Source organism: Lichenostomus cassidix, unplaced genomic scaffold (assembly GCF_008360975.1).
Source record: "Lichenostomus cassidix isolate B80296 unplaced genomic scaffold, HeHo_3.0 HiC_scaffold_38, whole genome shotgun sequence".
NCBI classification, from domain to species: domain Eukaryota; kingdom Metazoa; phylum Chordata; class Aves; order Passeriformes; family Meliphagidae; genus Lichenostomus; species Lichenostomus cassidix.
In genome coordinates this window covers 2,151,149-2,178,411 of record NW_028147440.1, presented here as the reverse complement: position 1 = coordinate 2,178,411, position 27,263 = coordinate 2,151,149, and the positions used below count along the sequence as shown (strand labels likewise).

Below are 27,263 nucleotides of genomic sequence, written 5' to 3'. Positions count from 1 at the left end.
CCTGTTGCAAGAGACCTAAGCAAACAGCAGAAAATCATCTAAGCTCCTGTCTCCCGTTCGTAACACCATGACACTCTGCCACAGGCTCCTGAGGCTTGGCAGGGCCCTGCTCCAGCTCCCACCCAGGAGGGAAAACCAAGTCCACAAAGGCCCTTCAGCAAGGGCCAAGCATGGCTGTGCCCTTGGACACCACAGAACTGCAACACCTGGCCCTGGACTGGGGAAAGGTGACCTCTCCTCAGCCATGGCTGCAGAGGCAGAGATCTCTGGAGAGGCCCTTGCCAAGGTGGGAGGCATCACTGACACTTCTGGGAAAAAATGTCCAGCTCTGATGAATGAACTCCACTGGAGGCTTGGGGGAGGATGAGACCAATGGAGGGAGAGAAAGGAATCCTTCTAATTCACCCCAGGAAAAGGCTCTCAATCCCATCCTCCTCCCTCCTCTTGCCTGTCAAGACCATGGTCCACCCAAGCTCTCAGCTGCACATGGAGACAACTCCCTTCTGCCTCTGGATGACAGATGAGCACATGGAAAGCTTCTGCCTGCAGGAGAGCTCAGGCTGGCAAAGGTCTAATGCTTCTGTGCGGTAGAACCAGACTCCACTTGGTGTTTCAAGAAACTTGTCACACCAGTCATGCAAAGGCCTGAGAAATATTCCTCAGCTTGTGACAAAAAGCCAAAAGAAACCCCAGAAGTGACATGTAAAAGCCTCAGCCACTTCACCTGAGCCATCTGTTCACAGCCTTCCTCTACCAAGCACCAGGAACAACCTCTGCCACAGCAGGTTCTGCAGAAAACTTTCTCTCAGTGGTTGACCTCCCCTGGCCTCCCTTCTAAAAATATGAGGTTGTGAGAACCAAGAGCCCTTACCTCGAAATACCAGAACAGCAACACCAGGCAAAGAGAGAAGGATTAAACAGAGTACTGTCCAGAAGGCAGGGACAAATGGAGACATATGTGGAAAAGCACCATCTGTGAAAAGAAAATGTCTGAGTGTCATCTGTCAATATTCAACATTTCCCCCAAATGGGAGTACCCACAAAAACAGTTCCTGTGGAGATGGAGAATAGTCACAGTCCCTGTAGGGGTGGGTAGAGTCTGCCTTCCCTAGAGATGTGCATAGCAGGAGGGGTAAGAGGGACCCTGCTCATTTCTCACTGCAACCTGTCCTGCCTGCAGTGCCCCCAGCTACTCTGGGGTGGGTCTGGCTGGACTGGAGAGCTGGCACCCTTCCTGACACTGGAAAGGCCTCACAGGGCTCCTGAGACAATGAACCTCCAACAAAGATTTCTGGGGACAATGGGACTCACCTGTAATGAGCACAGAAGTTTTCTTCTCCACCTGCACCAGGGGGTTTAGGATTTGGCAGGTGACTTTTCCCTTTTGCTCTCCTGTAACTGTGACTCTACTCCGCACACTGAAGAGTTTTCTGCTGTCCTGGTGTAGTTCAGTGTCTGCAAAGAGCCACTCTCCATCCTCAGTGACCCATTGGACAGTAGGTTCGGGGAACCATCCATGTGATCTGCAGCCAAGCTCCAGCCCTCGCCCTTGGGGGCCCAGAATTTCAACGAACACTTCACCAGTACCTTAAAGGCAAGAGAGTTTGTTAGTGGGAGAAGTTTCCATGAAAGCAGATCTTCCTTGGATTCACAGCTCTTGTTTAACCCAGAGTTTCCTGCCAGTTCCTGTCAGTCCTTCACACAATCTTTCCAATGGTCTTTCTGTCATTCCACACTCCATCAGCCATAAATGCCAGATCTCCTTTGGCTGAGAAAGAGCTCCAGTGTGGGATGGGCTTATCTCTCATCTCCCCACCATTTCATGGAGCAGGCAGGGACAAGGTGTGTGGTTTATATCCCTGTAGGATCCTGGAATTTTTCAAGATCAGGTTGGACAGGGCTTTGAACAACCTGGTCTAGTGGGTGGCATCCCAGTCCATGAAAGGGAGTGTTGGAACAAGGTGATCCTTAAGGTCTCCTCCAACCCAAATCATTTTACAATTCCATGATTCTGTCATTCTGTGCTAGTTTTGATTGGTGAATCCAGGCTGACAAACTCCAGCTGACATTATCAATACCTGCACACAAATGGTGCCAACTATCCAGCTGGGAGGAACTGGCAGCCCAGAACATCTCCTTAGCCCAGCTGAGAAGTCACAACAGGGAGGTTCCCCATTGCCATCAGTCCCACAGCCAGGGATGCTGAGCAATTGGATGTCTCTCAGGTGGGCTCACAGCTCCCCAGCAGGGATTATTGCAGCTCACCAGCCCCACATGGGTCAGAACAGGGCTCAGGCTGGGCATGGAGCTTGCAGAGCATCTCCTGGCACAAGAACTCCCCTAGGCTCTTTGCAGCTTTTCCAAGCTGTTCCTTCCTGCTCCTTTTCATCATACGATGCAACTGCCTTCAAACCTGCAGTCCAGGCTCTGGGTTTCCTGGAATATTCAGGTTTAGAGCTCCTGCCTTGAACCTCAGACCACAAGGGCTGCCATGAACCTCACGGGGCTGGTGAGATCACAAGTTCCTGCCTTCTCTCCCGGGTGTTGGCACATAGGTTGAATTTTCTTGGCTCCTTGCAGACCTCTCAGTGACTTAGAAATAAAGTGTCACATGGATCAAAAGGCAGCTGCCATGGAGCCTAGGGGCTGCTGGGAGTGGGAAGGTGACATGTTGAGTCATATGAGGGGGCACCAGCTAGGGGACAGTGACTTTTCAGAGAGCTCTTTTCCCTCTCTAGGAGCTTCCCCCCTTCCCCACCCAGCCCAGAAAGTCTCCAACCTGCAATGCTGAGCTTGGTGGCTGTACCAGCACCCCAGTCCTTGGATGTCACAGTGCAACTGTACAGTCCTTCATCTGCTGGTTGGACATTCTTCAGTGTCAGGGATACATTCCCAGTGGCAAATCCATCTTTTGGCACTGATGTCCATCCAGGGTATTTCTGCCTTGGTTCTCCCCCAAACTGCCCATATGTGTAGATGTCCTCTGTGAGTCCATCTGTGATTTTCATCCACTGCACTTCAGGGTTGTCCAGTGGCTTTGTGGAAGAGATGGTACAAGGAAGGATTGTATCCTGGCCGACAATTCAAAGTACATTCTCAGGAGAGGTGAGCTCAAAATTTTCTGTGGAAACCAAACTTGTGTGATCATCTGGTTGAAATCAGTCAGAAAATGTACTCGTGTGAACAACACAGGACTGAGGTAAACTCTGTTGGGGAGGATGGGGAAGAATTCAAAGTTGAAAATGTTCACAAATTACTTTTTTCCTTTTTCTTAATGCACCTTCAGGCCATGAGACAATAGATCATCACAGAAATGTGCTCCAAAGTGAGAAAGAAAAGAAGTCCAAGATATTCTTAGGGGAAATTGTCAGTTTTGAAAATACTTAGGAAACTCTAATTAATTATTTGATGAAAATGGTTCACACCTTTCTTTTGATTTTATAAAAGAGAAATTGATTTTGGTTTGGAACATGACATGACATGACACTGACTTCTTTTTATTCTTATCTCCAAGGCAAAATTGGAACTGGGGAAGTTGGAAAGCCCAAAGTCACAGAGGGGAGGGAGAAACCAGGCTGATCCAACTTATATAGGGTGGAATTCTTTTGGGGAAAAGTTAAAAGTGAAAAGCGTAAGAGCATGTGCAGAGCCATTTCATGCAGCTTCCCAGCCAGCCTTGCTCCTTTGCAGCCCTGTGCCACCAGCAGTGGGGCAGCTGTGCCAATGCCAACTGCCAGGGCAGGCAGGGAAATGCTCCTGGTGCTGGGGCAGGGCTGGACAGGGCAGAGCTGCCTTGGCTTAGGGCTTCCCTGGCTCCACCAAAGGGGAGAAGCTCCAGCTGCAATGGGCTGGATTCCCCAAGAGCAGAGGGACAGGGCAGCTCTGCCTCTTGTGGAGTTCAGATCAGGGCTGCCCAGGAGACCATGACCCTCAGCTCCAGCACTTCTGATCTTCTGCACAATGGAATCCCCCAGAAAGGAGCAGAACAGCTCCTGGAAGCGTTACCTGAGAGAGGGATGGCTGTAAGCAGTGCCAGAGCCAGCAGGAGCCATCTCCTCTGCTCCATCCCTGCAGTCCCAGGGATGGGATAATCCTGCAGCTGACCTGGAACAGACAGAGAAGGGAAGTGAGCAAAGAAGGGAAATTCTGTCCCAAACACCTCTGGTTTTTCTCACCTGGCACTTGCCACCACCTGTGACTCCTGAAGGTGCAAAGCTCTCAAACAGTTGAGTTCAGCTACCGAGTAAATCTGTGCCTTTGCAGAGATCTGTTACTCCTACAGATACTGGGAACTTCTCTCAGTCCAGTGTACTCCCATGGAGTTGTGACAGGAGATACAAGAGAGGAAAATTCTACCCAGCCCCCACTACCTGCTCTGAAATTTGATGGACACCTTAATTAACACACCAGTTTAAATCTCTGGTTTGGGTTGCTCAAGTCTCTCTGTCCATGCTCTGAGATGGGGGAAAAGCATGAAGAATCTGTTTCCCCACTCCCATGCCCATGCTTGGAGGAAGGACAATCCATGGTATTTGCTATCCTGAAGTTACTGGATGGCTCCCTGGGAACCATCAGGCTGCAGAGTGACAGTGCATCAGCCCAGAACAAACCTGAAATCATTTAGGGAGCTGCAGCAGGCTTGGCTTTGCTGCATTACACTGAAGATCCTGCCCTTCTCTGCCTCTGGCTCTCTCTGTGGACTAAACAAATTTCCTGTCACTCAAGAGAGCCCAAAAGAATCCTCACTGTTTAATGTAATCGATTACTTCTGAGACCAAACCCACATTCCCAAACAAGCAGAAGGCTTTTCAAAAGAAGACATAGGAAACTAACCCTAAAAACCTCAAAAAAAACCCAACAACCAAACACACAAAGGCAGAGCTTGCTTCCTGAGAAGGAAGTTCCAGAATTATCATCAGCCCTACTTCTCCTCAAAGCCCTGCCCCAAGGAGGTCACTGGGCCCAACAGCCCTTTCCAGAGGGAGAATTCCACCCTTCTCTCCTGCTCAACAGGCTCCCCTTCCAAGTCAGACTGGGACAGCACAGCCAGCTCTGGACACCAAAGGCAGTGGAACCGTCCTTGGGGAAACAAACACCAGACTCAGATGGCCAGTCCATACCTCAGCTTTCTCCCCACTCGACCATTCCCTGTCACCTCTAGTTCCTCTCTGAGCTCTCCTGGGAACAGTTGTGCTGCTGATGCCCCCAGTTCTTCCCACCTGCACCTGAGACCTAGGGGATGGGAAGAGCTTGCTGGTCCCTGCGTGCACAGCTGGGACGGAGAGAAGAGAGTGGTTCCTGTGCAGCCTGACAGCAGCAGTACATTCACCTCTTGTTCAGGAGACAAATAAATAACAGACTCCTGCTCACCTGCCTTAGTCAGCAAAGGTGTGAGCACTGGTATGGGAAGGTATTTTTCCTCTTGCCAGAGAAACTTCCATCTGCAGAAGGGAAGGAAAATGAACAGAAGGATCAGGTTCTGAAGTTCAATTGTAGTGTTTCTGTGCCCTAAAGTCACTTTGATGCCTGAAGGTCCCATGTCTCTGTTGGAGTTGTAGGCAATTGGGTCCAAATGCATCTTTGATGGCACTGAGAAGTTTAAGACAAGCAGAGATCCTGCTCTATGCCCATAAAGTGTGTGAGCCTTACTTCAAAATTAAACCTGGATTTTACCTGTTGTGAGGTAAGAATGATCTCCAGGTCCTCAATCTAGGAATCAAAGATGAACTGATCACTTCTGTAGGGTATTGACTTTGAACAGAACAGAGAATTTGAAATGAAGAATTAAACAGTGAGGATTAACTCAGGGTGTGGCTCTGCCTGAGGATCATGGATTCTTTAAGACTGAGATATTTTCCTGGCAGGTTACATAGGGAATGAAGGCAGGGTTTCCCTGGGAATCCACAGTCACACTTGAGAGAAATCAGCTGGAAATGGGAGTAATTCTGCTTGTGGAGAAGGTCACATCTATGAACTGAAGAGCTCTCGGATTCCCTCTGCACTTGCCTCTTGCTGTCACTTTTCCCAGCTCTTTCTTCCTTCAAAGACTGCACCAGAAGTGGTTCTCACTGCCCTAGGAATTCTGTGCTATAGGGAAAGGTCTCTCTAACTAATCTGATATTGTTCTACAATGAACACACCTGCCTTGTGGATGACAGAGAGGCTCTAGATGAAGCTTTCCTGTCAGGGAGCTCTTGTGCTTTATGGCACAGTCACCTTAATTTTGGAAACCAGACACAGTTCAGACTGGAAAAGTGTTGGCTAACAAGCCCATACACTGATCTCAAAATCACCCAGAAAAGAAACTTCCTAACACAATTTGAAGCATTAGGAAGCAGGCATTCTTTACCTGCACAGGACACACAGAGGATCTCTCCTTATTCTCTGTGTGAGGTGAGACTTTACAACAAGGTATTTATCCATCATGATCATATATATTCATTACAATGTGCATCCCACCTAATACATAACCATCACTTTCTAGAACTAATTGCCATGCATCCACCTCATACTGGAACTCCTTTTATGGTCCTGGAGGGTCATCTCAAGGGGTCTCTGGTGGTCGTATTCACTGAATGCTTCGATAGTAAAAGTAGACTTTTTCTTTGGGCATGCTCTGTTGCTTCTTGTTACAGAATTTGCCCCAAAAGCACAATATTCCTTTTTATCTGTTTCTTCACTGCTTCCAGATAAGTTTATCATCCTGTGTGCATACTTTCAATCCTTTCTTTTTTTGTCGTGTTTTGAGAGTTAGCACCTTGAGGGGAACTGAAAATTTCAGTTCTCTACCTTATGTGTAAAGTCCCCCCTTTTCTTGAGACAATGTCACTTTTAGACAAGTCTCAGTATTTCATTTTCCAGCACAAAGTGTTAGAACAGCTCTAACACTGGATCATAATACAAGCAAGTGCACACTGCAATGATTACAATAACTGCCACAAATGCATGTCAGAGCAGTCTCCAATTTGGTAGCCATGGAAGCCAATCCCATCAAGAAGAATTTTCTTCCTTCTGCTACACTTCTACTGCTGCTTCTATTGAGGTGATTCCTGTCTGTTGGACTTCCAGCCCATCACTAATGTAAGTGCAGCATTCTTGTCCTGATATAGCACACCTTCCTCCTTGGCCAGCCAGCAGATAATCTAAGGCCCCATGGTTCTGTAGAGCCTCATTCCTCTCAGCATGATTTGAGAACATATCCAGCAATAAGTTACATTTAATATGTCAGCTACCTTAATCTTTCAGTTTTCATATGAATTTTCATTACTAACCACTAGGTGAACCTCTAAAGGTGTTTTTGGCGAACAAAGATTTTGGTTAACTATCAAGATACTTCTTACAGATATAAGTGATATTTTAGTTACATTATTCATTCTTTTCCCTCAACCTTATTTGGGCTGGGGACAATAATTCGGTTGTCTACAGAGCTGACAACTTTTTTTTAAATTTTAGAATAATGCACCCAACGTCCTTTGCTGTTCCACTTTGCCATGGTGTCTGTGGTTAACAAGACTTGGTAGGGTCCTTTCCACTTTGGTTGGAGAGGTGCCAGGTCCCAGTCCTTGAGGTAGCCCCAGTCTCCTTGTTGGAATTCGTGCACTGCTGTGTCCAATCCTGTCACCCTGGCGATGACAACTGCCCATTGTAAATCCTGCAGTGTTTTGCCTGAAGATATGAGGGAATTATTGAGGTCTGCCCCACCTTTGACTTGCACATCCCCTGAGATGTGTGGGGTTTGATAGGGCTGACCATGGAGCAGCTCATAAGGAATTCATTTTCCTGTGTCTCTGGGTTGGATCCTAATTCTCAACAAAGCAATTGGGAGCACTTGTACCCAAGTCAATGAGGTTTCTTGACACATTTTGCTGAGTTGAAGCTTAATATTATAACTCATCCTGTCTAAATTTTTGCTGGCTTACAGCCAGTATGGACTGTGTAAATCCCACTGAATTTCCAAAGCCTTGCTAACGTGTTCCACTGTTTTTGCTATTAAAAGAAGCCTTCTGTCTGATGACATTCCTAGAGGAACTCCAAAGTGCAGAATTATTCAATTTAGCAATATTTTCACTACTTCTTTTTGCCATGTTGGTGCAACAGGGACATGCTTCAGGCCATTCAGAAAAGGTAACTGGTAAGACTAAAAGATATTTATTGCTGTCTTTACATGGAAGTTCTGTAAAGTCAATTTGCCAAGAATATCCTGGGGCATTGCCAGATTTGATAGCTCCTATCACCATTTTATTTCCTCAGGAACTATTACTTGTGCAGTAACAATGACTGTCCATCCACAGGGGAGAAATTTAGAATATAATGCTTCAGTTAACTGACAGTCTTTGGCACTCTATTCTGGCTTCATATCTGGTAGACTAATTTCCCACTGTGGAACCAAAACATGGATGCCTTTTCCTGCAGCCTCTTTAGCCACACTGTTGGCCAAGGAATTTCTGTATTTTGGCCCTATTTTATTTGCCTGGTGTGCTCTATAGTGCATTATTGCAACTTCAGCTGTGTTTTGTACTGCTTCCAATAAGTGTAATATTTGTGTCTCGTGTTTGATGATTGTACCTTGTGAGGATAACAAACCTCTCTCTCTCCAGACTGCCCCATGGGCATGAACTATGCCAAAAGCATACTTAGAATCCATCCAGATTTTGCTTTCTCCTTTCACTCAGTTCCAATGCCTGTGTCAGAGCAACCAGTTCAGCCTTCTGTGCTGAAACATCTGACATTGGAGCCTTAGGTTCAGTTACCTTGCTCGCGGTAGTCACTGTGTACCCTGACTGCATTTTCTATTGAAAACAAAGCTACTTCTGTCCATATATAATTCCCCATCTGGGTTCTCTGCCGGGCTGTTCTTTAAATCCAGTGGGCTGGAATAAACTTCTTTGGTTGTTTGAAAGCAATCATGTTCTGGAGTACTTTCTACTTTGGTGCTTGACAGAAACAAAGCAGCAGGAACAAGAGAAGTGGTTTTGGGGGTCCACAAGTACCACTTGGCACTTGAACATTCAACTGGCCACAGCCAGTGGTCCCCCTTTTGTTCCAAGCCCTTCTGTACCACACGTGGTACACAGACCATCAGGTTTTGTCCCAGAGCCAATTTAGGAGCTTCCTGACTCTACAGCACCGTAGCTGTGACTGCTCACCATCCTTGGCATCAGTGAATAATTCAAAAGATCTCATGGGATCTGGCAAGCCCCAACACAGACCCTCATTAGTGTTTCCTTAAACTGTTTGAACGCAGCCCGAGTACCATCTGTCCATATAATAAAATCTTTTTGGGTGATTTTTAAATTTGGACTCGTAACCTGTAATTACTGATCTACTACTGTGGCTAGCACAGGTCTTTCCCATGAGAATTCCTTTTGTGTTTTATAAATAAAGATAAAGTTTGGATGTTATTAAAAACAGTGTCCCAAGATCTGGACGGTGCAGGCCTGGCCAATCAGGCCTAGGGGGAGGCTTCTGACTGACCAATCTGGATGACCTTTGAAAACTCTATATATATGATGAAATCAAAACAGTAAAGGTCTTTCCTTCTTGCCACTGAGAACTGGATTCTTCTCTCTGCTAGTGGCTCAACAGCGACACACTACCTGACCATCCCGAGAGAGGCACACAATTCTCTTACAGTTTGTGGCTTGTGCTTAGTTTCCTTTGACCTTGGAGAATTTCAAAACCTAGAAAAGTCATAACCTGGGTCTTCTCCCTCAATACCCTGTAATCATTTAATGCTAAAATGTCTAACAATTCAACAGTTAGGTCTCGGCATTGTTCTTCAGTTTGGTGGCTATCAGGATATCATTAACATATTGCAACAGAGCCCCTTGGGGATTAAAGGTCTTCCATTCTTCTAATTCCTTTGCCAGTTGATTGCCAAAACTTGTAGGGCTATTTTTAGATCCTTGTGGTAATTCAATCCTGTCTGTGGATTTTCCCACTTAAATGGGAATAGTTCCTTGCTGTCACAGAAAAAAGCATCCTTTAAATCTATTACAGTGAACCATTCCAAATTTATTTTAGCCTGGTTAGGAGTGTATATGGGTTATTCACTATGCTATTTTATTAATTGCTCTTAAGTCTTGTACTAACTGACAATCTTTACCATAAACTGTTGTGACTGGAAAAATTGGAATATTAGATCTAAACTGAAATTCCACCAATACCCCATATCTTTAAAAATTTGTTAATGATAGGTAATAACCCTTTCCGGCATTCCAGTTTTAAAGAGTATTGGTTTTGTCTTACTGGGTCTGTATCTGATTTTAGTTTGATTCTTACAAGTTCCACTCTTTCTGATCTCCCAGGTCTCTCACTGGCCAACACAACAGGAATTACTGCATCCTTAATTATTCTTTGGATTAGGTTCAGATTGGCAAGTCAGTTCCTGTCACATAAGAATTGAAGCTTCCACATATTTAGATTCGGGGATTTTATTTTGAATGCCCCCTTCCCAACACTTGATCTCTGCATTCAATTTTCCCAGTAAGTTTCCTCCTAATAATGGTTTTGGAGAGTTAGGCAGGTACAAAAAGTGATGGGTAATAATTTTCTCAGTTTGAATTTAATTGGTTTGAAAAGGAGAGTGTTTTACGAGTCCTGGTGACACCAGAAATTGTAATAGAGTCATCGTATAACTTCCCTTGCAGAGTATTTAATACTGAACAACCAGTTCCTGTGTCTACCAAAAATTCTAGTTTTTCATTTCCCAGCATGGTTGTAACCAGAGGCTCTGCTGGGGAAGAAACCTCTGGCTCCCTTCACAAGTTCTCGGCTATTGCCATGAGAGCGTTCAGACAAGTCCTGGGTTTTAGCTGAGGACACTGCCACTTCCCATGTCCATCCTTTTAACAATATGTACACTGATTTGTTCCCACTCTTCCTAATGAAGGTTGAGGAACCAAACCTCTTTTTCTGCAATGAGACTCCCACCCCACCTCCCTGGGGGAGAGAATCTTTTGCTGATTTCTTCTACAACTGCATCACTTTACTGCCCATGCAATGTCATGTAGTTTCCCTGTATCAAAAGCATTTGTCCCCTGGATTTTCTGTAGTTTCATTCTGATATCATCTCAGGACTATTCTACAAAAATAGGAGCTGGGTGATTTTTACCTTCCTTCGTCTACGGCTCTATATTAGTGTATTTCCAAGCAGTATCTTTGAGGGAGTTCATAAATTCTGAAGAGGTTTCCTTAAAGTCTTATCTCACCTCAAATAATGAAGACATATGAATAACTTTTTGAATTACATGTCTAATCCCATATAAAACCCACTGCTGATATCTTGTTAACCTTTCTCGCTGTACAGGTATATTTGGGTCCCACCCAGGATCTGCCAAAGCGAAATTTAGTTCCAGATTTCCGGGAAGGATTCCAGCCAGGGTTTGCTCTTCAGCCAATCTTTTACCAGTTTTAAGAACCATCTCCCTTTCAGTGCTGTCAAATAACATTTCCAACAGAGCGTCTCTATCCTTCCAATCAGGGTCTTGAGTTTTAATCATCATTTCTAAGGCTTTAGCCATCATCCCTACAAGTCTCAGCCACCAATTTCCAATTATTCCGATCTGTAATTTAAAACAGGACTTGTACAATTATTGGTCCCTCAGCCCCTGCTGCCTGTCAAAGAGGAGCTATTATTAAATCATTTTGCTTTCCCCACATTCTGACTGCTACAGGGCTGAAGCCTTCTCCACCCTCAAATCTCCTGCCCGAACTTTCTCTTATCTTTATGCCTCCTTATCTATGCCTCCAGCCAGCTTTCCTAGTCCTCTATGCACTGCATTTACTGCTAAATTGAAATCTTCTTCTTGATTGTCTAAATGTTTAGAGCAGACTTAGCCCATGCTACACACAGAACAGTGCTTTATCCTTTTCTCCTTATTTTCCTTCTCCAAAGGCAAAACAAAGGGATCAAAGGCGCTAAATGAATACCACAATTCTGCTGCCATGCAGGGCGGTTTCTCATAGTAAAAAAACCAAAAAAACAAAAAAAGGCCCCAAAACCCCAAAAACCTAGTATACGTAACTTAATTCCATTTTTTTCTGAATGTAAGAACAGCATCAATTGTAACAGAGCATTATAGTCTAAGATACCATTTTGTGGCAAATTTTCTCCCAGCTTGAATTTATGCAAAGACAACAAATGATTACAACATTTAATTAAATTCTCCCTGGTAGCTGTTCTAGCAGGGAATCCACCAATCTTCCTCCAGTGTTTCAATATACATCCAAGTGGTGATTTTTCAAAATACCATCCCTGTGTGTCCCTTTAGATAGACCTGAACCCATAATGAGAGAATATATAATTTAATTTTAAAAAACCCAACCATGTTCCAAAATACTAGATAACTAGGTTCCAAAATAGAAAAAAACCCCATGAGGTTCCAAAATACAAAAAAAACTAGATTCCAAAATACAAAAAAGACCTAGCTCCAAAATACCAGAAAGCTAAATACCAAAATACCTAAAAAACAAGTTTGAAAATACTAAAAAACCTCAAGTTTCTAAAATACCAGAATACAAAGTTGCAATATTTCAAAATAACCCAGTTTTTAAAATACTGGAAAACCAAGCTCCAAAATATCAAAATAATCCCGTTTCAAACGATCAAATTCCAAATTCTGTGGACCGGTGTGGTGGTTTTGCTTAGCCCAGAACATCAGCAAGGTATTTTTAACATCTAAGAGAAATCTAAACCCCTCAAAAGCTGTTGCAGTAGGCCTGAAGAAGTGTCTGAAGGGTGGGGAGTTGGAACAAAGACGACTCCTGTGTGTTTTGTGTGAAAGTTCTGGGAAGTTTTTCACCATGTCCAGCAGAGCCAATCTCTGATTGCTCTGAAAGTGATGGACATGCTGCAGGCCAAGTCTGGGCCAATTAGAGATGTTAGTTACGCCTCTGTGAAAACATATTTAAGAAAAAATCAAAACAAAGTAGTCATGCACTTCTTTTTAGCTAGAGGAGGAGGAGGAGGAGGAGGTAAAAATATGTGAAGGGAGAAGAACATGGGAGACACCAAGGTCAGTGGAGAAGGTGGGGGAGGAGATACTCCAGGTGCCAGAGTGAAAACCCTCTGCTAGCTGTGGTGAAGACCATGGGGGGAGCAGGAGGTGCCCCTTCAGCCCATGGAGTCCACAGGGGTGCAGAGATCCACCCACAGCCCGTGGGGAGGTGCCCATGCCAGAGGAGCAGGTAGATGCCTGGAAGAAGCTGTGATCCAGCGGGAGTCTCATATAAAGAGCTGAAGCTGCAAAGGCCTTGCAAGGGAGAAAAAGGCCTTGCTCCTGGCATGGAAGCAGCTTGGCCTCAGCTCAGGAGTCTGCACCCTATGGACAAGAGGACTCCTGTTGCAGCAGAATTCGGGCAAGATGCTGCTCGTGAGATCAGACCCATGCCAAAGAAGTTCCCAGAGGACTGTCTCTCATGGGAGGGACCCCATGGCTAAGTAGAGGACCCCTCTCCCTGATGGACGTACCAGAGAAAAAAACCCCTTACCCTGCCCCCTGCCCATGCTGTTGGTTGGATGTAGGGAGGGGGCTGAGCAGAGAAACTGTGTGTTAAGAGGGACAGGCATGAGCAGAAGATTTGTAGTGATGAATAGATTTAAGGGCTAGGAAAATACCCCACTCCCTGCCCCCTACCTGAGCTGTTGGTTGGAAGGAGGGAAGGGGGTGAGTAGAAAAATGGTGTCTTTAGAGGGAGGGGGCTGAGTGAACAAATGGTGTCTGAAAAGCTTATTTTTAACTCTCATTTATCCTCCAACTCTGCTAGGTAATTAAATCACTTGGCAACTTTAAATTTGGAGCTCTTATCAGTGTCCTGTCTCACTCAACTCATGAATCCGGTGTGAGATTAACAGTTTTTTTCTTTCCTCTCTCTGGCATGTCTGCAGCAGGAGAGAGCAGAGGTGCCTGGCATTTAGTCAGGGTCAAACCCAACAACAGGATTCCCAAAAGAATGCCCTATGAAAATAGAATCTTGTCTGTGTCCCAGATGAATGTGGGGGGAGCTGTGGTCTTCTCCAGGAACATCCCAGTGTTGGCATACAAAATTCAGAGACCCCCCTGGCTCTATGGGAGGTCAGGCAGTTGTCCCACCTGGGTTTGACAGAAATTATACTGAAATCAGCCAGAAAAAACTTTCTAACACAATTTGAAGCATTAGGAAGCAGGAATTCTTTATCTGTGCAGAACACATTAGAAGGATATCTCCTTATTCTGTGTGGTGAGACTTCACAGCAGGATTTTTATCCATCAAAATCAACCATGTTCATTCAGATGTGCTTCTTATCTGATACATAAACATCACTTTCTAGAACTAATTTCCATGCATCTGCCTCCTACTGAAAATCCTTTTATGGTCCTGGAGGGTTGTCTAAAGGGGTCTCTGGTGGTCGTATTTACTGAGTGCTTTGATGTTAAACGTGACCTTTTCTTGAATTTTTTCTTTGGGTATGTGCTGCTGCTTCTTGTTACATGACTTGCCAAAAAAACACTCTAGTTGCCTTTATCTGTTTCTCCACTGGTTCCACCCATGTTTATCATCCTGTGTGCATACTTTAAATCCTTTTACCGTTATTTGCTAGTTAGTCTTTAAGCTCTATCCAGCAACTTCGTAGGAACTGAAAATTTTCTTTTTCTGTGGTATTTATCAACACTTTACAATACAATTCTCAAAACAAGCCATGAATTTTTGCAGATCACTTCAATAAGCTCTCAGTTGCCACAACAAACTTCTCAGAGAACCTGGCTTACAAGGCACAACACACTTCCACAAATCCCCACTCCCACAGCACCCTTCAGTATAGAGTATAGAGTAGAATATGACAGCCACATTCTGCCCAGACAAAGCAAGAGATCAAGGAGGAAAAGAGAGCAAGAAAACCAAGATTATCACCAGTCCTTAGATCCTGCGTTGGTCCTGCTGCATGGATGGTCCAGAGGTGGGGTAAACAATGGGGGTGAGTGAGAGAGAAAATTCAGAAAAGCAGAGTACTAAATGGATCTGCTTCGTTTTGTGGTTCAACTGCTGCAGCCTCATGTAAAAATGAGGGTTTTAAAAAACACTTTCAGTATCATTTTGAGCCCTCTTACAAGAATTGAGTCAGGTGGGGGGAACGGAGTTGCCACATCCTGTGTATCAATGTGGAAAGGAAACTTAGAACATGTTCCTTTCCCATTATCACCTGTGAACTGGTAGGGAGGGAGGAAAATCTCTGGTCCTTCCCAGTTCAGAGAGAATGGCTTTTCCCTAGGAACAGAGAAATGAAGGGCTGGGCTCAGATCTGAGTTTGATCAGTGTGGCAGTGCCATGATATCAGTCCCTGCCCCTGAGAGAGCCTCGTGTGATCTCACAGTGGGCAGAACTGCACTGATGGGGAGAAAACCAGCCCTGCAAAGCCCAACTGTGTCAATAAGACAAGCCTGTACAGCTGTGGTGAATGTGCACAGCCACAGAACTTCCTCCCTGAGGTCTCTTTCCTGTCAGAGGGTGAGATCAGAGAAGGATGGTCAGTGCTGGCCTGAGCAGCCAGATGGGTCTAGCATGCCCTCTCCAGCCTCCCCCAAAGTGGTACTCTGGTTTGATCTGGGCGGGATGATCTGCATGTCCCCCACAGTGGCACAGCTGGAACAGCCCAAGGGCTTTCTCAGTCCTTCTTGTGTGCCTCTAGAGCTCCCACATTGAGCAGCAAGGACAAAAGTGCAGGTCAGAGCTGTGGGACAAGGAAAAATACAAATAATCTCCCATGGAGACAGTTCTAGGGGGGCTTTATCGCCAGCACTGTCACTTGTGTCTGTGTTGCACTTGGCCAAAATGTGGTTGGCTCCTGGCATGGAGAAGGGCACTTGCATTTGTGCTGCACAGAAATAGCAAATTCTCATTTATGCTAAAAGTAAACAGGAACCTCAAGGGAGGAACAGACATCTCAAGGGAAGCAAAAACTACATTTTTGGAGATCGGGCACCTCTAGTAAGAATGGCTCATACATCAAAAAGCCCCAGCTAAGTGTATGCAAAGGACAGGGGAGCTACCAACACCTGAAATCACCTTTCAAAGAAATTGGATACAGGGGTGTCCAAGTCAATTGGAGCAGGAAAGGATTTGGGTCTCCCAAATCAGCATTTTACATGAGTCCCACAGCTCACAGTAGGTGAAAGAACAACATCCCAAGCAATTGGGACCTCAAGAGAAAACATAATTTCCTATTTGACTGTCAATTTAATGAAGTGAAAGATGAAGTGCAAACAGGCAGGAGGGGTGAATGCAGGGGAATGGAAGCTGCAGAAGCTGTGGATACATCTCCTTGGTCCTGCCTGACAGCTCCTGGTGGCTCCTGTAGGGAGAGGATGGAGAATGTGGCATTGCAAATGTCATGCACAGGAATGTTCTTGACTTTCACCATCCAGACTTGTCTGACTCTCCCAGTCCTGGAACAAGGAGATATCCTGCCATGTTGTCCCTGCAGCAGATACTGGAGCTGTTGAAATCCCCCACAAGGACCAGGCCCTGTGAACGTGAAGCTGCTCCTGTCTGTCTGTAGAGGCCTCATTGCCTTGTTCTCCCTGCTCAAGAGGCCTGGAGCAGACTGCCACTCTAATGTCACCTGGAGCTCTGCTCTCTTTAATCCTAACCCAGGAGCTCTCCCCTGACACCTCACCCATCCCCAAAGGAGCTCCATGGACTCCAGCTGCTCTCTCACATACCAGGAGAATCTCCTCCTTGTCTTCCCAGGTGGTCCTTCCTAAAAATCCCTATGGCTCCATTGCAACATTCCAGTCATGGGAGCACAGTCACTGCTTCATGTGATCGCGATCCAAACAGCATCACAGCCCTGAGATAAAACCCAGGACTCGACCTCATCCTCTTTAGTCCCCACAGGGGTACATTAATGGATTGTCCCTTCCCTCAGCTCACAGACTGCCCAGAAAGGCTGTGGGGGTTTCACCATAACGGAGCACTGTCAGCATTTCCTGGTGAAAATGTCAGTGCTGGAGCTGACCCTGCTGGAGCTTTCATGTTGGATCATGGAGCCACTTGTGCCCATGCCCAGCTTGCCCTGGAAGAATCCCTTGGATGCATCTGGCAGAAGAGCTGGGAGTAGCAGTGAAGAGAGGGCAGAGCAGGGTGGGGGCCAAGGGGCAGGAGGGCCTTGCAAGGAGGATGCTGCCCAGAGGGACAGACAAACACGGCTCATGCTCCAGGCTCGCAGGGTGAGCAATGAAAGCAGGGGCTGTGCAGACACAGTGGCCATAGTGGGGCTGAGGCAGAGCCCCTGCTGGCCACAGCCACTCCCTCGTTGTGGGAAAGGCCCTGCCAGCAGAATAAATAGCTTTGTGGAGTGAGACAGCTCAGACTCTGCCATGGGAAAGCTGGGGTTGAAGCAGTGAGGAAACCTGCTCTGTGTGAGTGGGGGGTGTGGGGACTCCAGTGGCACACATCAGGTCACTGGAGCCGCTGCTGTCAAGGGGCATCTAAAGTCTCTGGCCTTGTCAGGTTTCCCAGAGAGACTCAGCAATGGTCCCACTAAGAATCATTTCCTTAACACTGCCATGGCCACACCAAGTCCTTGTACCACTGCTTTGGGTGGTTTCCCCTCTTTGCCCAGTCCCCTCGGAGCTCCATCCTGCCCCAGTTATCACCTCCTGCTCTGCCTTTCTTTCCCACCGCACTGGAAATGTCCCTGTGCAGCTGTGTTTGCCTGGAAGTGCAGCTGCTCTCCCTGCACAGTTCTCAGGTGGTGTCAGCACACAGAGGGTTTGCTTGGGCACTGTTGGCTCTGCCAGCCCACACCCCTGACCCTGACCTGGAGAATCCAAAGCTGTGTCATATTCCTACCTCCTTTCTTTGCACGGAAGGGAACTGCCTTTTGGTGAGAACCGATGGGAGAGCAATGGATTCCACCAGGGAGATCGAAAACTGTAACAGTTTTATTCTTGGAAAGGGATTTCAGTGACTCATAGGGGAGCTCTGGTTCCTCGACAGCCCTAGGAAAGTTTCACAAACAAGTGTCTATTTTAATGCATCCCAAAAGCTTCTTGCAGTCCCACAGCAATAGAGTTCATCAGCCGAACAGGCAGGGAAAATCTGTGCTCGAAGCCAAACTGAACTGTACCAACGGTGTGCAGAGTGTTGGTGGGAAACATTTGTGGCAGTGTTCGCAAGTGAGAGATTGCTCACAGCCAGCAGGTTGCTGGCATGGACAGAAGCGTTGTTTGCTCGGTGAGCACAACTTGGCTTTTGCCTATGGACAGGATTTCAGTTTGGAACTCATTTGCACAGCTTTGAAACCCAAATGCCTGGGTGCACCTCTGCAACTTTATCTGGAAGACCAGGTGCACAGGGAACTAGTGAATGGACCCTCCATGGAAAATGTTTTTGCAAGTGCTAGGGTCCCTCAGTGCTGGCCACCCGTTAAACATCACCTACAGAGCGCACAGCAGCAGGAAGTTCCCAAGCGTTGGAAGTCAAGCAGGCGAGGCACAAGGCGGGCTGGGCTGAGCAGGGCTCTCGTGTGGGAAATGAGGCCGAAGAGGAAGGTGTGTTCCCGAGGGCAGCGAGGTCGGGGGCTGCGGGAGGGACACGGACACACCGCTGCCCGTGACCGCGGCGGTGGGAGGGGGGTGGCCTGAGTGTGGGCGTGGTCTGAGAGTGGGCGTGGCCTCGCGGGCGGTGTCGCCTGGCAACGCGGCGCGGCGCTGGTCCTCCCCCCCGGCAGGCGGCGCTACCCGTCGTGCCCGGCGCGGCCCCGCCCCTCAGGGCAGGGAGCGGCGGAGCCGCGGTGAAACGGCGGCGGTGAACGCCTGGGGATCGGGGAGATCGGGGTGGTTTTGGGGGTCCTTGCGGGGCCTGGGACGTCCGGAGGGGTTCTGAGGGGAAGCTCGGGGTTGGGAGGGGTGAGAGGGGGAGTTTGGTGGGGGAACAGCGGGATTTGCTGGGGTTCGAGGGATGCCAGGGGGCTGGGGGAGGGAGGGCGCGTGCAGGGACGGGGGCTGAGGGGATTTGGGAGGAGTTGGGGGATTTGTGATAGGAATTGGTGATTTGGGGTGGTAAATGGGGTACTTGGTGTGCGGGGAGAGAGTTTGGGGTAGGATCGGGGATTTGGGGTTCTGGAAGGGATTTGGGGTGAGAAAGGGGGGATTTGGAGTATAGGGCAGGGGTTTGGGTTGGAATGAAGGGATTTGGGCGAGAAAGGAGGGATTTTGGGTACAGGGAAAAGGTTTGGGCTAAAGAGATTTGGGGTACAGAGATGGGATTTAGGGTGGGAGTGGAGGAATTTGGGGGTCAGAAGATGAGATTTGGGGTCAGAAGGCGGGATTTAGGGTGCGGGGAGGGATTAGTAGTGGGAACTGGGGATTTGGGGCGTTAATGGAGGTTTTTGGGGAAAATGGGGAGTTTAGTGCACACAGAAAAGATTTGGGGTGGGAATGAAGGCTTTGGCGTAAGAGAGGAGAATTTGGGGTGGAAATTTGGGACTTGGGGTAGAAATGAAGAATTTGGGGTCCAGGGAAGGGATTGGAGTGGGAACATGGGATTTAGGGTGGGAATGGGGATTTTTGGGTGAGAAGGAGGATTTGGGGTATGGGGAGGAATTGGGGGGTTTGGAGAGATTTGGGGATTTTAGGACAACAGGCAGTATTAGGAGTGGAAATTAGGGATTTTGGCGTTTGGGGGGCATTTGGGTGCATGAAGAGAAGATGTGGGCTAAAAGAAGAAATTTGAGGTAGGAGCAGGAGGATTTCAAACAGGTATGGCGGATTTGGGTGGGAATACGGGAATTTGGGATGCAGGAGGGAGAATTTGGAGTCAGATTTGGCACCTAGGACAGAACTTTTTGGGAAAACAAGAATTTGTTTCTGGAGAGCGATTTGTGGCTAAAAGGAGGGATTTGGGGTAGAAGAGGATCAGAGGATTTGGGGTGGAATGAAGAATTTTGATGAGAGAAGGGGAGATTTGGGATGCAGGCAGGGAATTTTGGGGTTTGGGAGCAGGATTTTGGGTGCAGAAGGGACTCCTTGAGGCCAAAAAGTGGGAGAAATGGGGAGATTTGTATTGGGGGGAAAAAGGGGGAATGGGGCGGAAAAGGGGGTTTTTGGGGTTTAGGAGAGGGTTGGGTTTCAGGGGGTCCCCAAGCCTCCCTGTGACCCCCCAGTCCCATGGAGAAGGAGGAGGAGAAGCTCCCTCCGTGGGGGGATGGAATTTGTGTTGGGCATGAACTGGGGGATTTGGGGTGAAAAGGGGGAGTTTGGGGTGGTTTTAGGGTTTGGGACATCCTGACATCCCCCGTGCTCCCCCCAGGACACTGCCATCCCGTGGAGAGGAGGAGAAGAAGCCCCCAAAGGGGGGCTTGAGGAGAGACTGGGTGGCCTGGGACCCCCCTGAAGGGGGTTTTTAGGGGATTGAGGGAACTGGGCCAGGGGGAAATTAGGGGGCTCAGTACCCCTGAGGGAGGGGATTTGGGGGGAGCACTGGGTGAGCATCCCATGCACCCCCTTTTCTACAGTGTGTTGTGATGGAGTAAGTGTGTCGTGGGTATTGCTGAGACCTTTTTATTGTTCCTGAGGCTCCACGAGTGTTTTTGGGGAGGGGGATTTGGGGGGATTGGGAGAGGGTTTGGGGAGCTTTGCAAGGGGTCTGGGGGCAGGTTGGGGAAGACAGGGAAAGGACTGTGGGGGAATTAGGGGGTGAGAAGGGGGTGGGAATGGGAGGAGTCATGATTTGGAGGGGTCAGATTTCGGGTGAGTGTGGGAATGGGAGGGGTCATACGGTTTTGGGGGGACACAAAATGGGGGACACCATGCAGTTTGGGGGCTCCTGAGAATAGGGGTGAGGTTTGGGGATGTTGCAGGACTTAGGGGTGTTGCAGGACTTAGGGTGCCTGAATGGGGATTCAGACGAGTTGGGGGGCTCAGATGGGAGGACCTGGATTGGGGGAGTCACCTGACTTGGGAGGTGGTGGGAATGGGGGAGTCACCCAATCCTTGAGGGGCAGATTTGGGGGTGACAAGATGGGGATCTCATTTTTAGGGGGCCACATGACTTAAGGGGTCAGATTTTGGGGGTAATGTTTTATAGGGACTCAGAATGGGGGGCTCAGATTTTGGGGTCACAGCTTAGGAACACTGAGGGAATGAGGGGGTCAGATTTTAGGGAATTGCGTGAGTTAGGGGGCTCACACTTGGGGTCAAATTTGTGTGTGGGGACACATGACTTGGGAGGGTCTCAGGACTGAGACTCCCAACCTCCCCTAGGGACTCTGCAATCCCTCCTCTGGGACCCCCTCACTCCTCACCGGAGATCCCCCAAACACTCATGGACACCCCAACTCGGGATCCCCCAAACTTCCCCAGAATGCACAGCCCTACCCATCCAGGATCCCCCACCTTCCACTCTGGATCCCTTCAAGCACCCCTGGGACTCCCCAGCTCTCCCCCCAGGGTCCCAAACCACCCTCCAGGATCCCCCAGACACCTGTGGGACTCCCAATCCCAGTCTGGGGTCCCTGAAACACCCTGTTGAACCTCCCACCCGCCTCTTCCAGAACCCCCAGAGTTCCCTTGGGGCCCTCAGCTACCTTCTGCAACCCCTCGAAGAGCCCCCAGGACCCCCAAACCCCATGGGCACCCTCAATCTGAGCCACAGCTATGCAGTGCATTCATTTATCGATGCCACCTGTTGATAGAGGGGGGATCAGGGGATCCCCACAGTGCCTCAGTCTGTGCAGTACCTGGGGGAGCTGCAGACTCTCCCTTGTCCCTTGCTCCTCCCAGGCAGCAGTTCAGCTCCCAGGCAGGGACATCCACTGCTCCTCCCGGCACACTGGTCCCTTCCCACCAGCTGCAGTCCTCAGGAACTGCTCCAGAGTGAGTGCTCTGGTCCTGTCAGCACACCTGCTCCAGCCCTGGCTTCTCCCAAAGTTACCTCTTCCTTCAGGCATTGTGGAGGACCCAACACAAGCATGGTTTGTGTAAAACATTCTGATTGGTGTGAGAGGAAAGCTGGGATTGGAAAGAGAAGCCCTGTGGAGGTGGGGCAGTGTGTTCCAAGCCAGCCTCCTTTGGTGTTCAGGATGTTCATCTCCCCTTTCTCCCCGATCCCCTCCCTTCCTGGAGCAGAGCTCAAAAACAACAGTACGGAATGTTTATTTTACAGAAGGGACTGCATGAGCTGAGCTACAAAAGGAAGCAGATCTGTGTGGTTTCCTTTCTTCCCTTTTTTTTACTTTTCCTCTCACTCGCACCCTGTGTACCCCAGGTCTGGACCATCTGTGCAGCAGGACCAGCGCAGGATCTGATAAGGACTGGTGATATTCTTTGTTCTCTCTTTTCCCTCGTTTATTTCTTTCCTCCCTTGCTTTGTCTGAGCAGAACGTGGCTGTCACATTCTACCCCATATTCCTACTGAGGTGTGTTGTGGGAGTGGGAACTTGTGGAAGTGTGTTGTGCCTTGTGAGCCAGAACCTGTGAGAAGTTTGTTGTAGCAGTTGAGAGCTTATCGAAATGGACTGTGAAAATTCAGGGCTTGTTTTGAGAAGTGTATTTGAAAGTGTAGAGGCTTGTTAGCCAACATTTTTTGAGTCTAAACTGTGGGATTGTTTCCAGAATTAAGGCGACTGTGCCATAAAGCACAGAAGCTCTCTGGCTTGTGATCGGGTGTCTTTGTTCAGCCTGGTGAAAATTTACAACAAACGGGCAGAAATTCTGAATTTTGTGACAGGCAGAAATTCACAGAGTGTTTGGAAAACTTGTCAGCTTGGAAAAAAAAGGCAGAACCATTTTTACACTAGTTTCCCTGCATGTCCCCAAACTGATCCAAGAGAGTAACAGAGGGAGCAGAAGAGCCCCTTCAAACGCTGCATTGTGAAGGAACTGATTTCCTCTCACAAATATTGTTGTTTCTTTTGACCCCTAAAACCAATGAAGAAAGGCCAGGGCTGCTCTGTCCTCCAGAAGTAGCCTACGGGCAGGCTGGGGTTTGCTGTGCAGTCACACCCCCAGGATCCCAAGGGCTGGTGAGAGTTTAGTGATGCAACTCAAACGCCTGTGCTCTCCTGGTGCTTGAGCAGGGAGCGTCCCTTTCTCAGGGAGGGGCTTGGGGGATCATTTCACCTTCAGACTGCACTGGGAAGGTGGAAGCTGGAGGGCTGCAGGCACCTGAACTGTGATTAGTTCTCCTCTGGCTCCAGAGGATTCTGCTGGTCCCATCGATCCTTGCCCAAACTGCTAGTGGGATGTGTTGGGTTGCTGGACTGTCCCCAGTTAGAGGTGCAGGATTTGTTCAGGGAGATGAAGCTTGTTTGGGACAGTCTGGGAGAAGAGGTGTCCAAGTTCCTGTCCTGACCATCCTGTTGTGGATGCCCTGTGAGTCTGGAGAAGGGAGAGGGGATTGAACCCAGAAATGCAGGAAGAAGGTGGGAAGTGTGGACTGCAGGGCTGCTGAGCAGGGCAGGACAGAGCCCATCCTGGGCACAGGGCAGGACCCAGGGGAAAGGGTGTGTGGAGCAGCTGTGCAGCACTGAGGGCAGAGATGCTGTGGGGAGGGCAGGAGAGGCTGTTCTGCTCCCGTGGATCAGTTTGGGGACATGCAGGGAAACTAGTGTAAAAATGGTTCTGCCTTTTTTCTTGCAAGCTGACAGGTTTACCAAACACTCTTGAAATTTCTGCCTGTCACAAAATTCAGAATTTCTGCCCATTTGTTGTAAATTTTCACCAGGCTGAGCAAAGGCACCAGATCACGTCAGAGAGCTTCTGTGCTTTATGGCACAGTCGCCTTAAATCCAGAAATGATCCCACAGTTTAGACTCAAAACACGTTGGCTAACAAGCCCCTACACTTTCAAATACACTTCTCAAAACAAGCCCTGAATTTTCACAGTCCATTTCGATAAGCTCTCAACTGCTACAACAAACTTCTCACAGGTCCTGCTCTCAAGGCACAACACACTTCCACAAGTTCCCACTCCCACAACATACCTCAGTAGGAATATGGGGTAGAATGTGACAGCCACGTTCTGCTCAGACAAAGCAAGGGAGGAGAGAAATAAAGGAGGAAAAGACAGAAGAGAATAAAGAATACCAGCAGTCCTTACATCCTGTGCTGGTCCTGCTTCATGGATGGTCCAGACCTGGGGTAAACAAAGGGTGCAAGTGAGAGAAAAAGTAAAAAAAAGGGAAGAAAGGAAACCACACAGATCTGCTTCCTTTTGTAGTTCAGCTGCTGCAGTCCCTTCTGTAAAATAAACATTCAGTACTGTTCATTTGAGCTCTGCTCCAGGAAGGGAGGGGATCGGGGAGAAAGGGGAGATGAACATCCTGAACACCAAAGGAGGCTGGCTCAGAACACACTGCCCCACCTCCAAAGGGCTTCTCTTTCCAATCACAGCTTTCCTCTCACAACAATCAGAATGTTTTACACAAACCATGCTTGTGTTGGGTCCTCCACAATGCCTGAAGGAGGAGGTAACTTTGGGAGAAGCCCGGGGCTGGAGCAGGTTTACTGACAGGACCAGAGAACCCACTCTGGAGCAGTTCCTGAAGACTGCAGCTGGTGGGAAGGGACCAGTGTGCCAGGAGGAGCAGTGCATGTCCCTGCCTGGGAGCTGGATCTGCTGCCTGGGAGGAGAAAGAGACAGAGAATCCGCAGCTCCCCCAGGTACTGCACAGAGTGAGCCACTGTGGGGATCCCCTGATCCCCCTCTTTCAACTTTTGGGATCAATAAATGAGTGCCCTGCACAGCTGTGGCTCTAGATTAGATCTGGCACCAACACTCTCCCCTTTCCACGGTGCTGGGGCAGGAGAGGAGCAGAATGTTCTCGTGTGACTGTGAGAAGTGTCCCTGGTGCCCAAGGCTGTGCTGAAGTGCACCCTGACCCCCAGCATGCCAACTGCCCAGGGACATGCCATGGGGCAGGGCAGGATCCTCTCCCTCACCTGGGGTCTGGGGGGGAATATGGAGTGTTTCTCGTCTGTGCCTCATTTCCACAATTCACCTGTGTCACTCACATTCTGGGGAGCACTAGGGGCAGAGTTTCTCACTCTATTGCTGTTGTCCTTGTGCTGATATCCACATGTGAATGTCCCTGCGCTTCCTGTCACCATGGTGAGGAGCATGTAGTAGGTGCCCTTCCCCCGTTGGGCTTTCAGGCTGTGCACCTGACCCTGTCCTTGCAGAAGATGATTATGGTGACAGGAGACTTCCAGACCATTTGACATCAAAACCAAACCAGCACCAGGGACTGGTCTTGCTGCAGGGCTGCGGCTGGCAGAGCCTTTCCCACAACTGGGGAGTGGCTGTGGCCAGCAGGGGCTCTGCCTCAGCCCCACTATGGCCACTGTGTCTGCACAGCCCCTGCTTTCATTTCCTGACCCTGTGAGCCTGGAGCATGAGCCGTGTTTGTCTGTCCCTCTGGGCAGCATCCTCCTTGCAAGGCCCTCCTGCCCCTTGGCCCCCAAGCCTGCTCTGCCCTCTCTTCACTGCTACTCCCAGCTCTTCTGCCAGATGCATCCAAGGGATTCTTCCAGGGCAAGCTGGGCATGGGCACAAGTGGCTCCATGATCCAACGTGAAAGCTCCAGCAGGGTCAGCTCCAGCACTGGCATTTTCACCAGGAAATGCTGACAGTGCTCCGTTATGGTGAAACCCCCACAGCCTTTCTGGGCAGTCTGTGAGCTGAGGGAAGGGACAATCCACTAATGTAGCCCCTGTGGAGACTAAAGAGGATGAGGTCGAGTCCTGGGTTTTATCTCAGGGCTGTGATGCTGTTTGGATCACGATCACATGAAGCAGTGACTGTGCTCCTATGACTGGGGTGTTGCAATGGAGCCATAGGGATTTTTAGGAAGGACCACCTGGGAAGACAAAGAGGGAATTCTCCTGGTATGTGAGAGAGCAGCTGGAGTCCATGGAGCTCCCTTGGGAATGGGTGAGGTGTCAAGGGAGAGCTCCTGGGTTAGGATTAAAGAGAGCAGAGCTCCAGGTGACATTAGAGTGGCAGTCTGCTCCAGGCCTCTTGAGCAGGGAGAACAAGGCAATGAGGCCTCTACAGACAGACAGGAGCAGCTTCACATTCACAGGGCCTGGTCCTTGTGGGGGATTTCAACAGCTCCAGTATCTGCTGCAGGGACAACATGGCAGGATATCTCCTTATTCCAGCACTGGGAGAGTCAGACACATCTGGATGGTGAAAGTCACGGGGACCAAGAACATTCCTGTGCATGACATTTGCAATGCCAAATTCTCCATCCTCTCCCTACCGGAGCCACCAGAAGCTTTCATCTTGGACCAAGGAGATGTATCCACAGCTTCTGCAGCTTCCATTCCCCTGCATTCACCCCTCCTGCCTGTTTGCAGTCCATGTTTCACTTCATTAAATTGACAGTCAAATAGGAAATGACATTTTTTCTCAGGTCCTAAGTGCTTTGGATGTTGTTCTTTCACCTACTGTGAGCTGTGGGACTCATGTAAAATGCTCATTGGGAAGACCCAAATCCTTTCCTCCTCAGATTGACTTGGACACCCCTTGTATCCAATTTCTTTGAAAGGTGATTGCAGGTGTTTGTAGCTCCTCTGTCCTTTGCATGAAGTCAGCTGGGGCTTTTTGATGTATAAGCCATTCTTACTAGAGATGCCTGACCTCCAAAAATGTGGTTTTTTGCTTCCTTAAGGTTCCTCCCTTGCAGTTCCTGTTTACTTTTAGCATAAATCAGAATTTGCTATTTCTGTGCAACACAAATGCAAGTGCCCTTCTCCGTGCCAGGAGCCAACCACACTTTGGCCAAGTGCAGCACAGACACAAGTGACAGTGCTGGCAATAAAGCCCCCCTAGAACTGTCTCCATGGGAGATTATTTGTATTTTTCCTTGTCCCACAGCTCTGAACTGCACTTATGTCCCTGCTGTTTAGTGTGGGAGCTCTGGAGACACAGTGGAAGGACTGAGAGAGCCCTTGGGCTGTTTGAGCTGTGCCACTGTGGGGGACATGCAGCCATTAGATCAAACCAGAGCACCACTTTAGGGGAGGTTGGAGAGGGCTGCTGGATCCCTCTGGCTACTGGACCCACCTGGCCACTCAGGTCAGCACTGACCATCCTGCTCTGATGTCATCTGACAGCAAAGAGACCTCAGGGAGGAAGTTCTGTGGCTGTGCACATTCACCACAGCTGTACAGGCTTGTCTTATTGACACAGTTGGGCTTTGCAGAGCTGGTTTTCTCACTGGTGCTGTTCTGCCAACTGTGAAATCAGAGGAGGCTCTCTTAGGGACAGAGACTGAC

General features: G+C 48.6%; 2 protein-coding genes across 8 annotated transcripts in view; one reads left to right on the top strand and one right to left on the bottom strand.

Moving 5' to 3' along the window:
- Nucleotides 1–24,192, bottom strand: part of LOC146422989 (butyrophilin-like protein 9) — a 36,272-nt gene extending 12,080 nt beyond the window's left edge. Inside the window, exons 1-6 of one of the 4 annotated variants that reach the window (XM_085045581.1) lie at nt 24,177–24,192; nt 5,371–5,441; nt 4,006–4,104; nt 2,780–3,121; nt 1,312–1,587; nt 872–973 (exon numbers count right to left, since the gene is read on the bottom strand). In XM_085045581.1, coding sequence (XP_084901707.1) covers nt 872–973; nt 1,312–1,587; nt 2,780–3,008 — 607 coding nt within the window. In that variant the 5' untranslated portion in view covers nt 3,009–3,121; nt 4,006–4,104; nt 5,371–5,441; nt 24,177–24,192. Of the gene's footprint in view, nt 1–871; nt 974–1,311; nt 1,588–2,779; nt 3,122–4,005; nt 4,105–5,370; nt 5,442–14,892; nt 15,038–24,176 lie in introns of those variants that run through there. The other 3 variants (XM_085045580.1, XM_085045583.1, XM_085045582.1) reach the window with 3 other exon arrangements.
- LOC146422988 (putative selection and upkeep of intraepithelial T-cells protein 1 homolog) overlaps nt 1–27,263 on the top strand; it is a 166,504-nt gene that overhangs the window by 117,723 nt on the left and 21,518 nt on the right. The window lies entirely within an intron of this gene.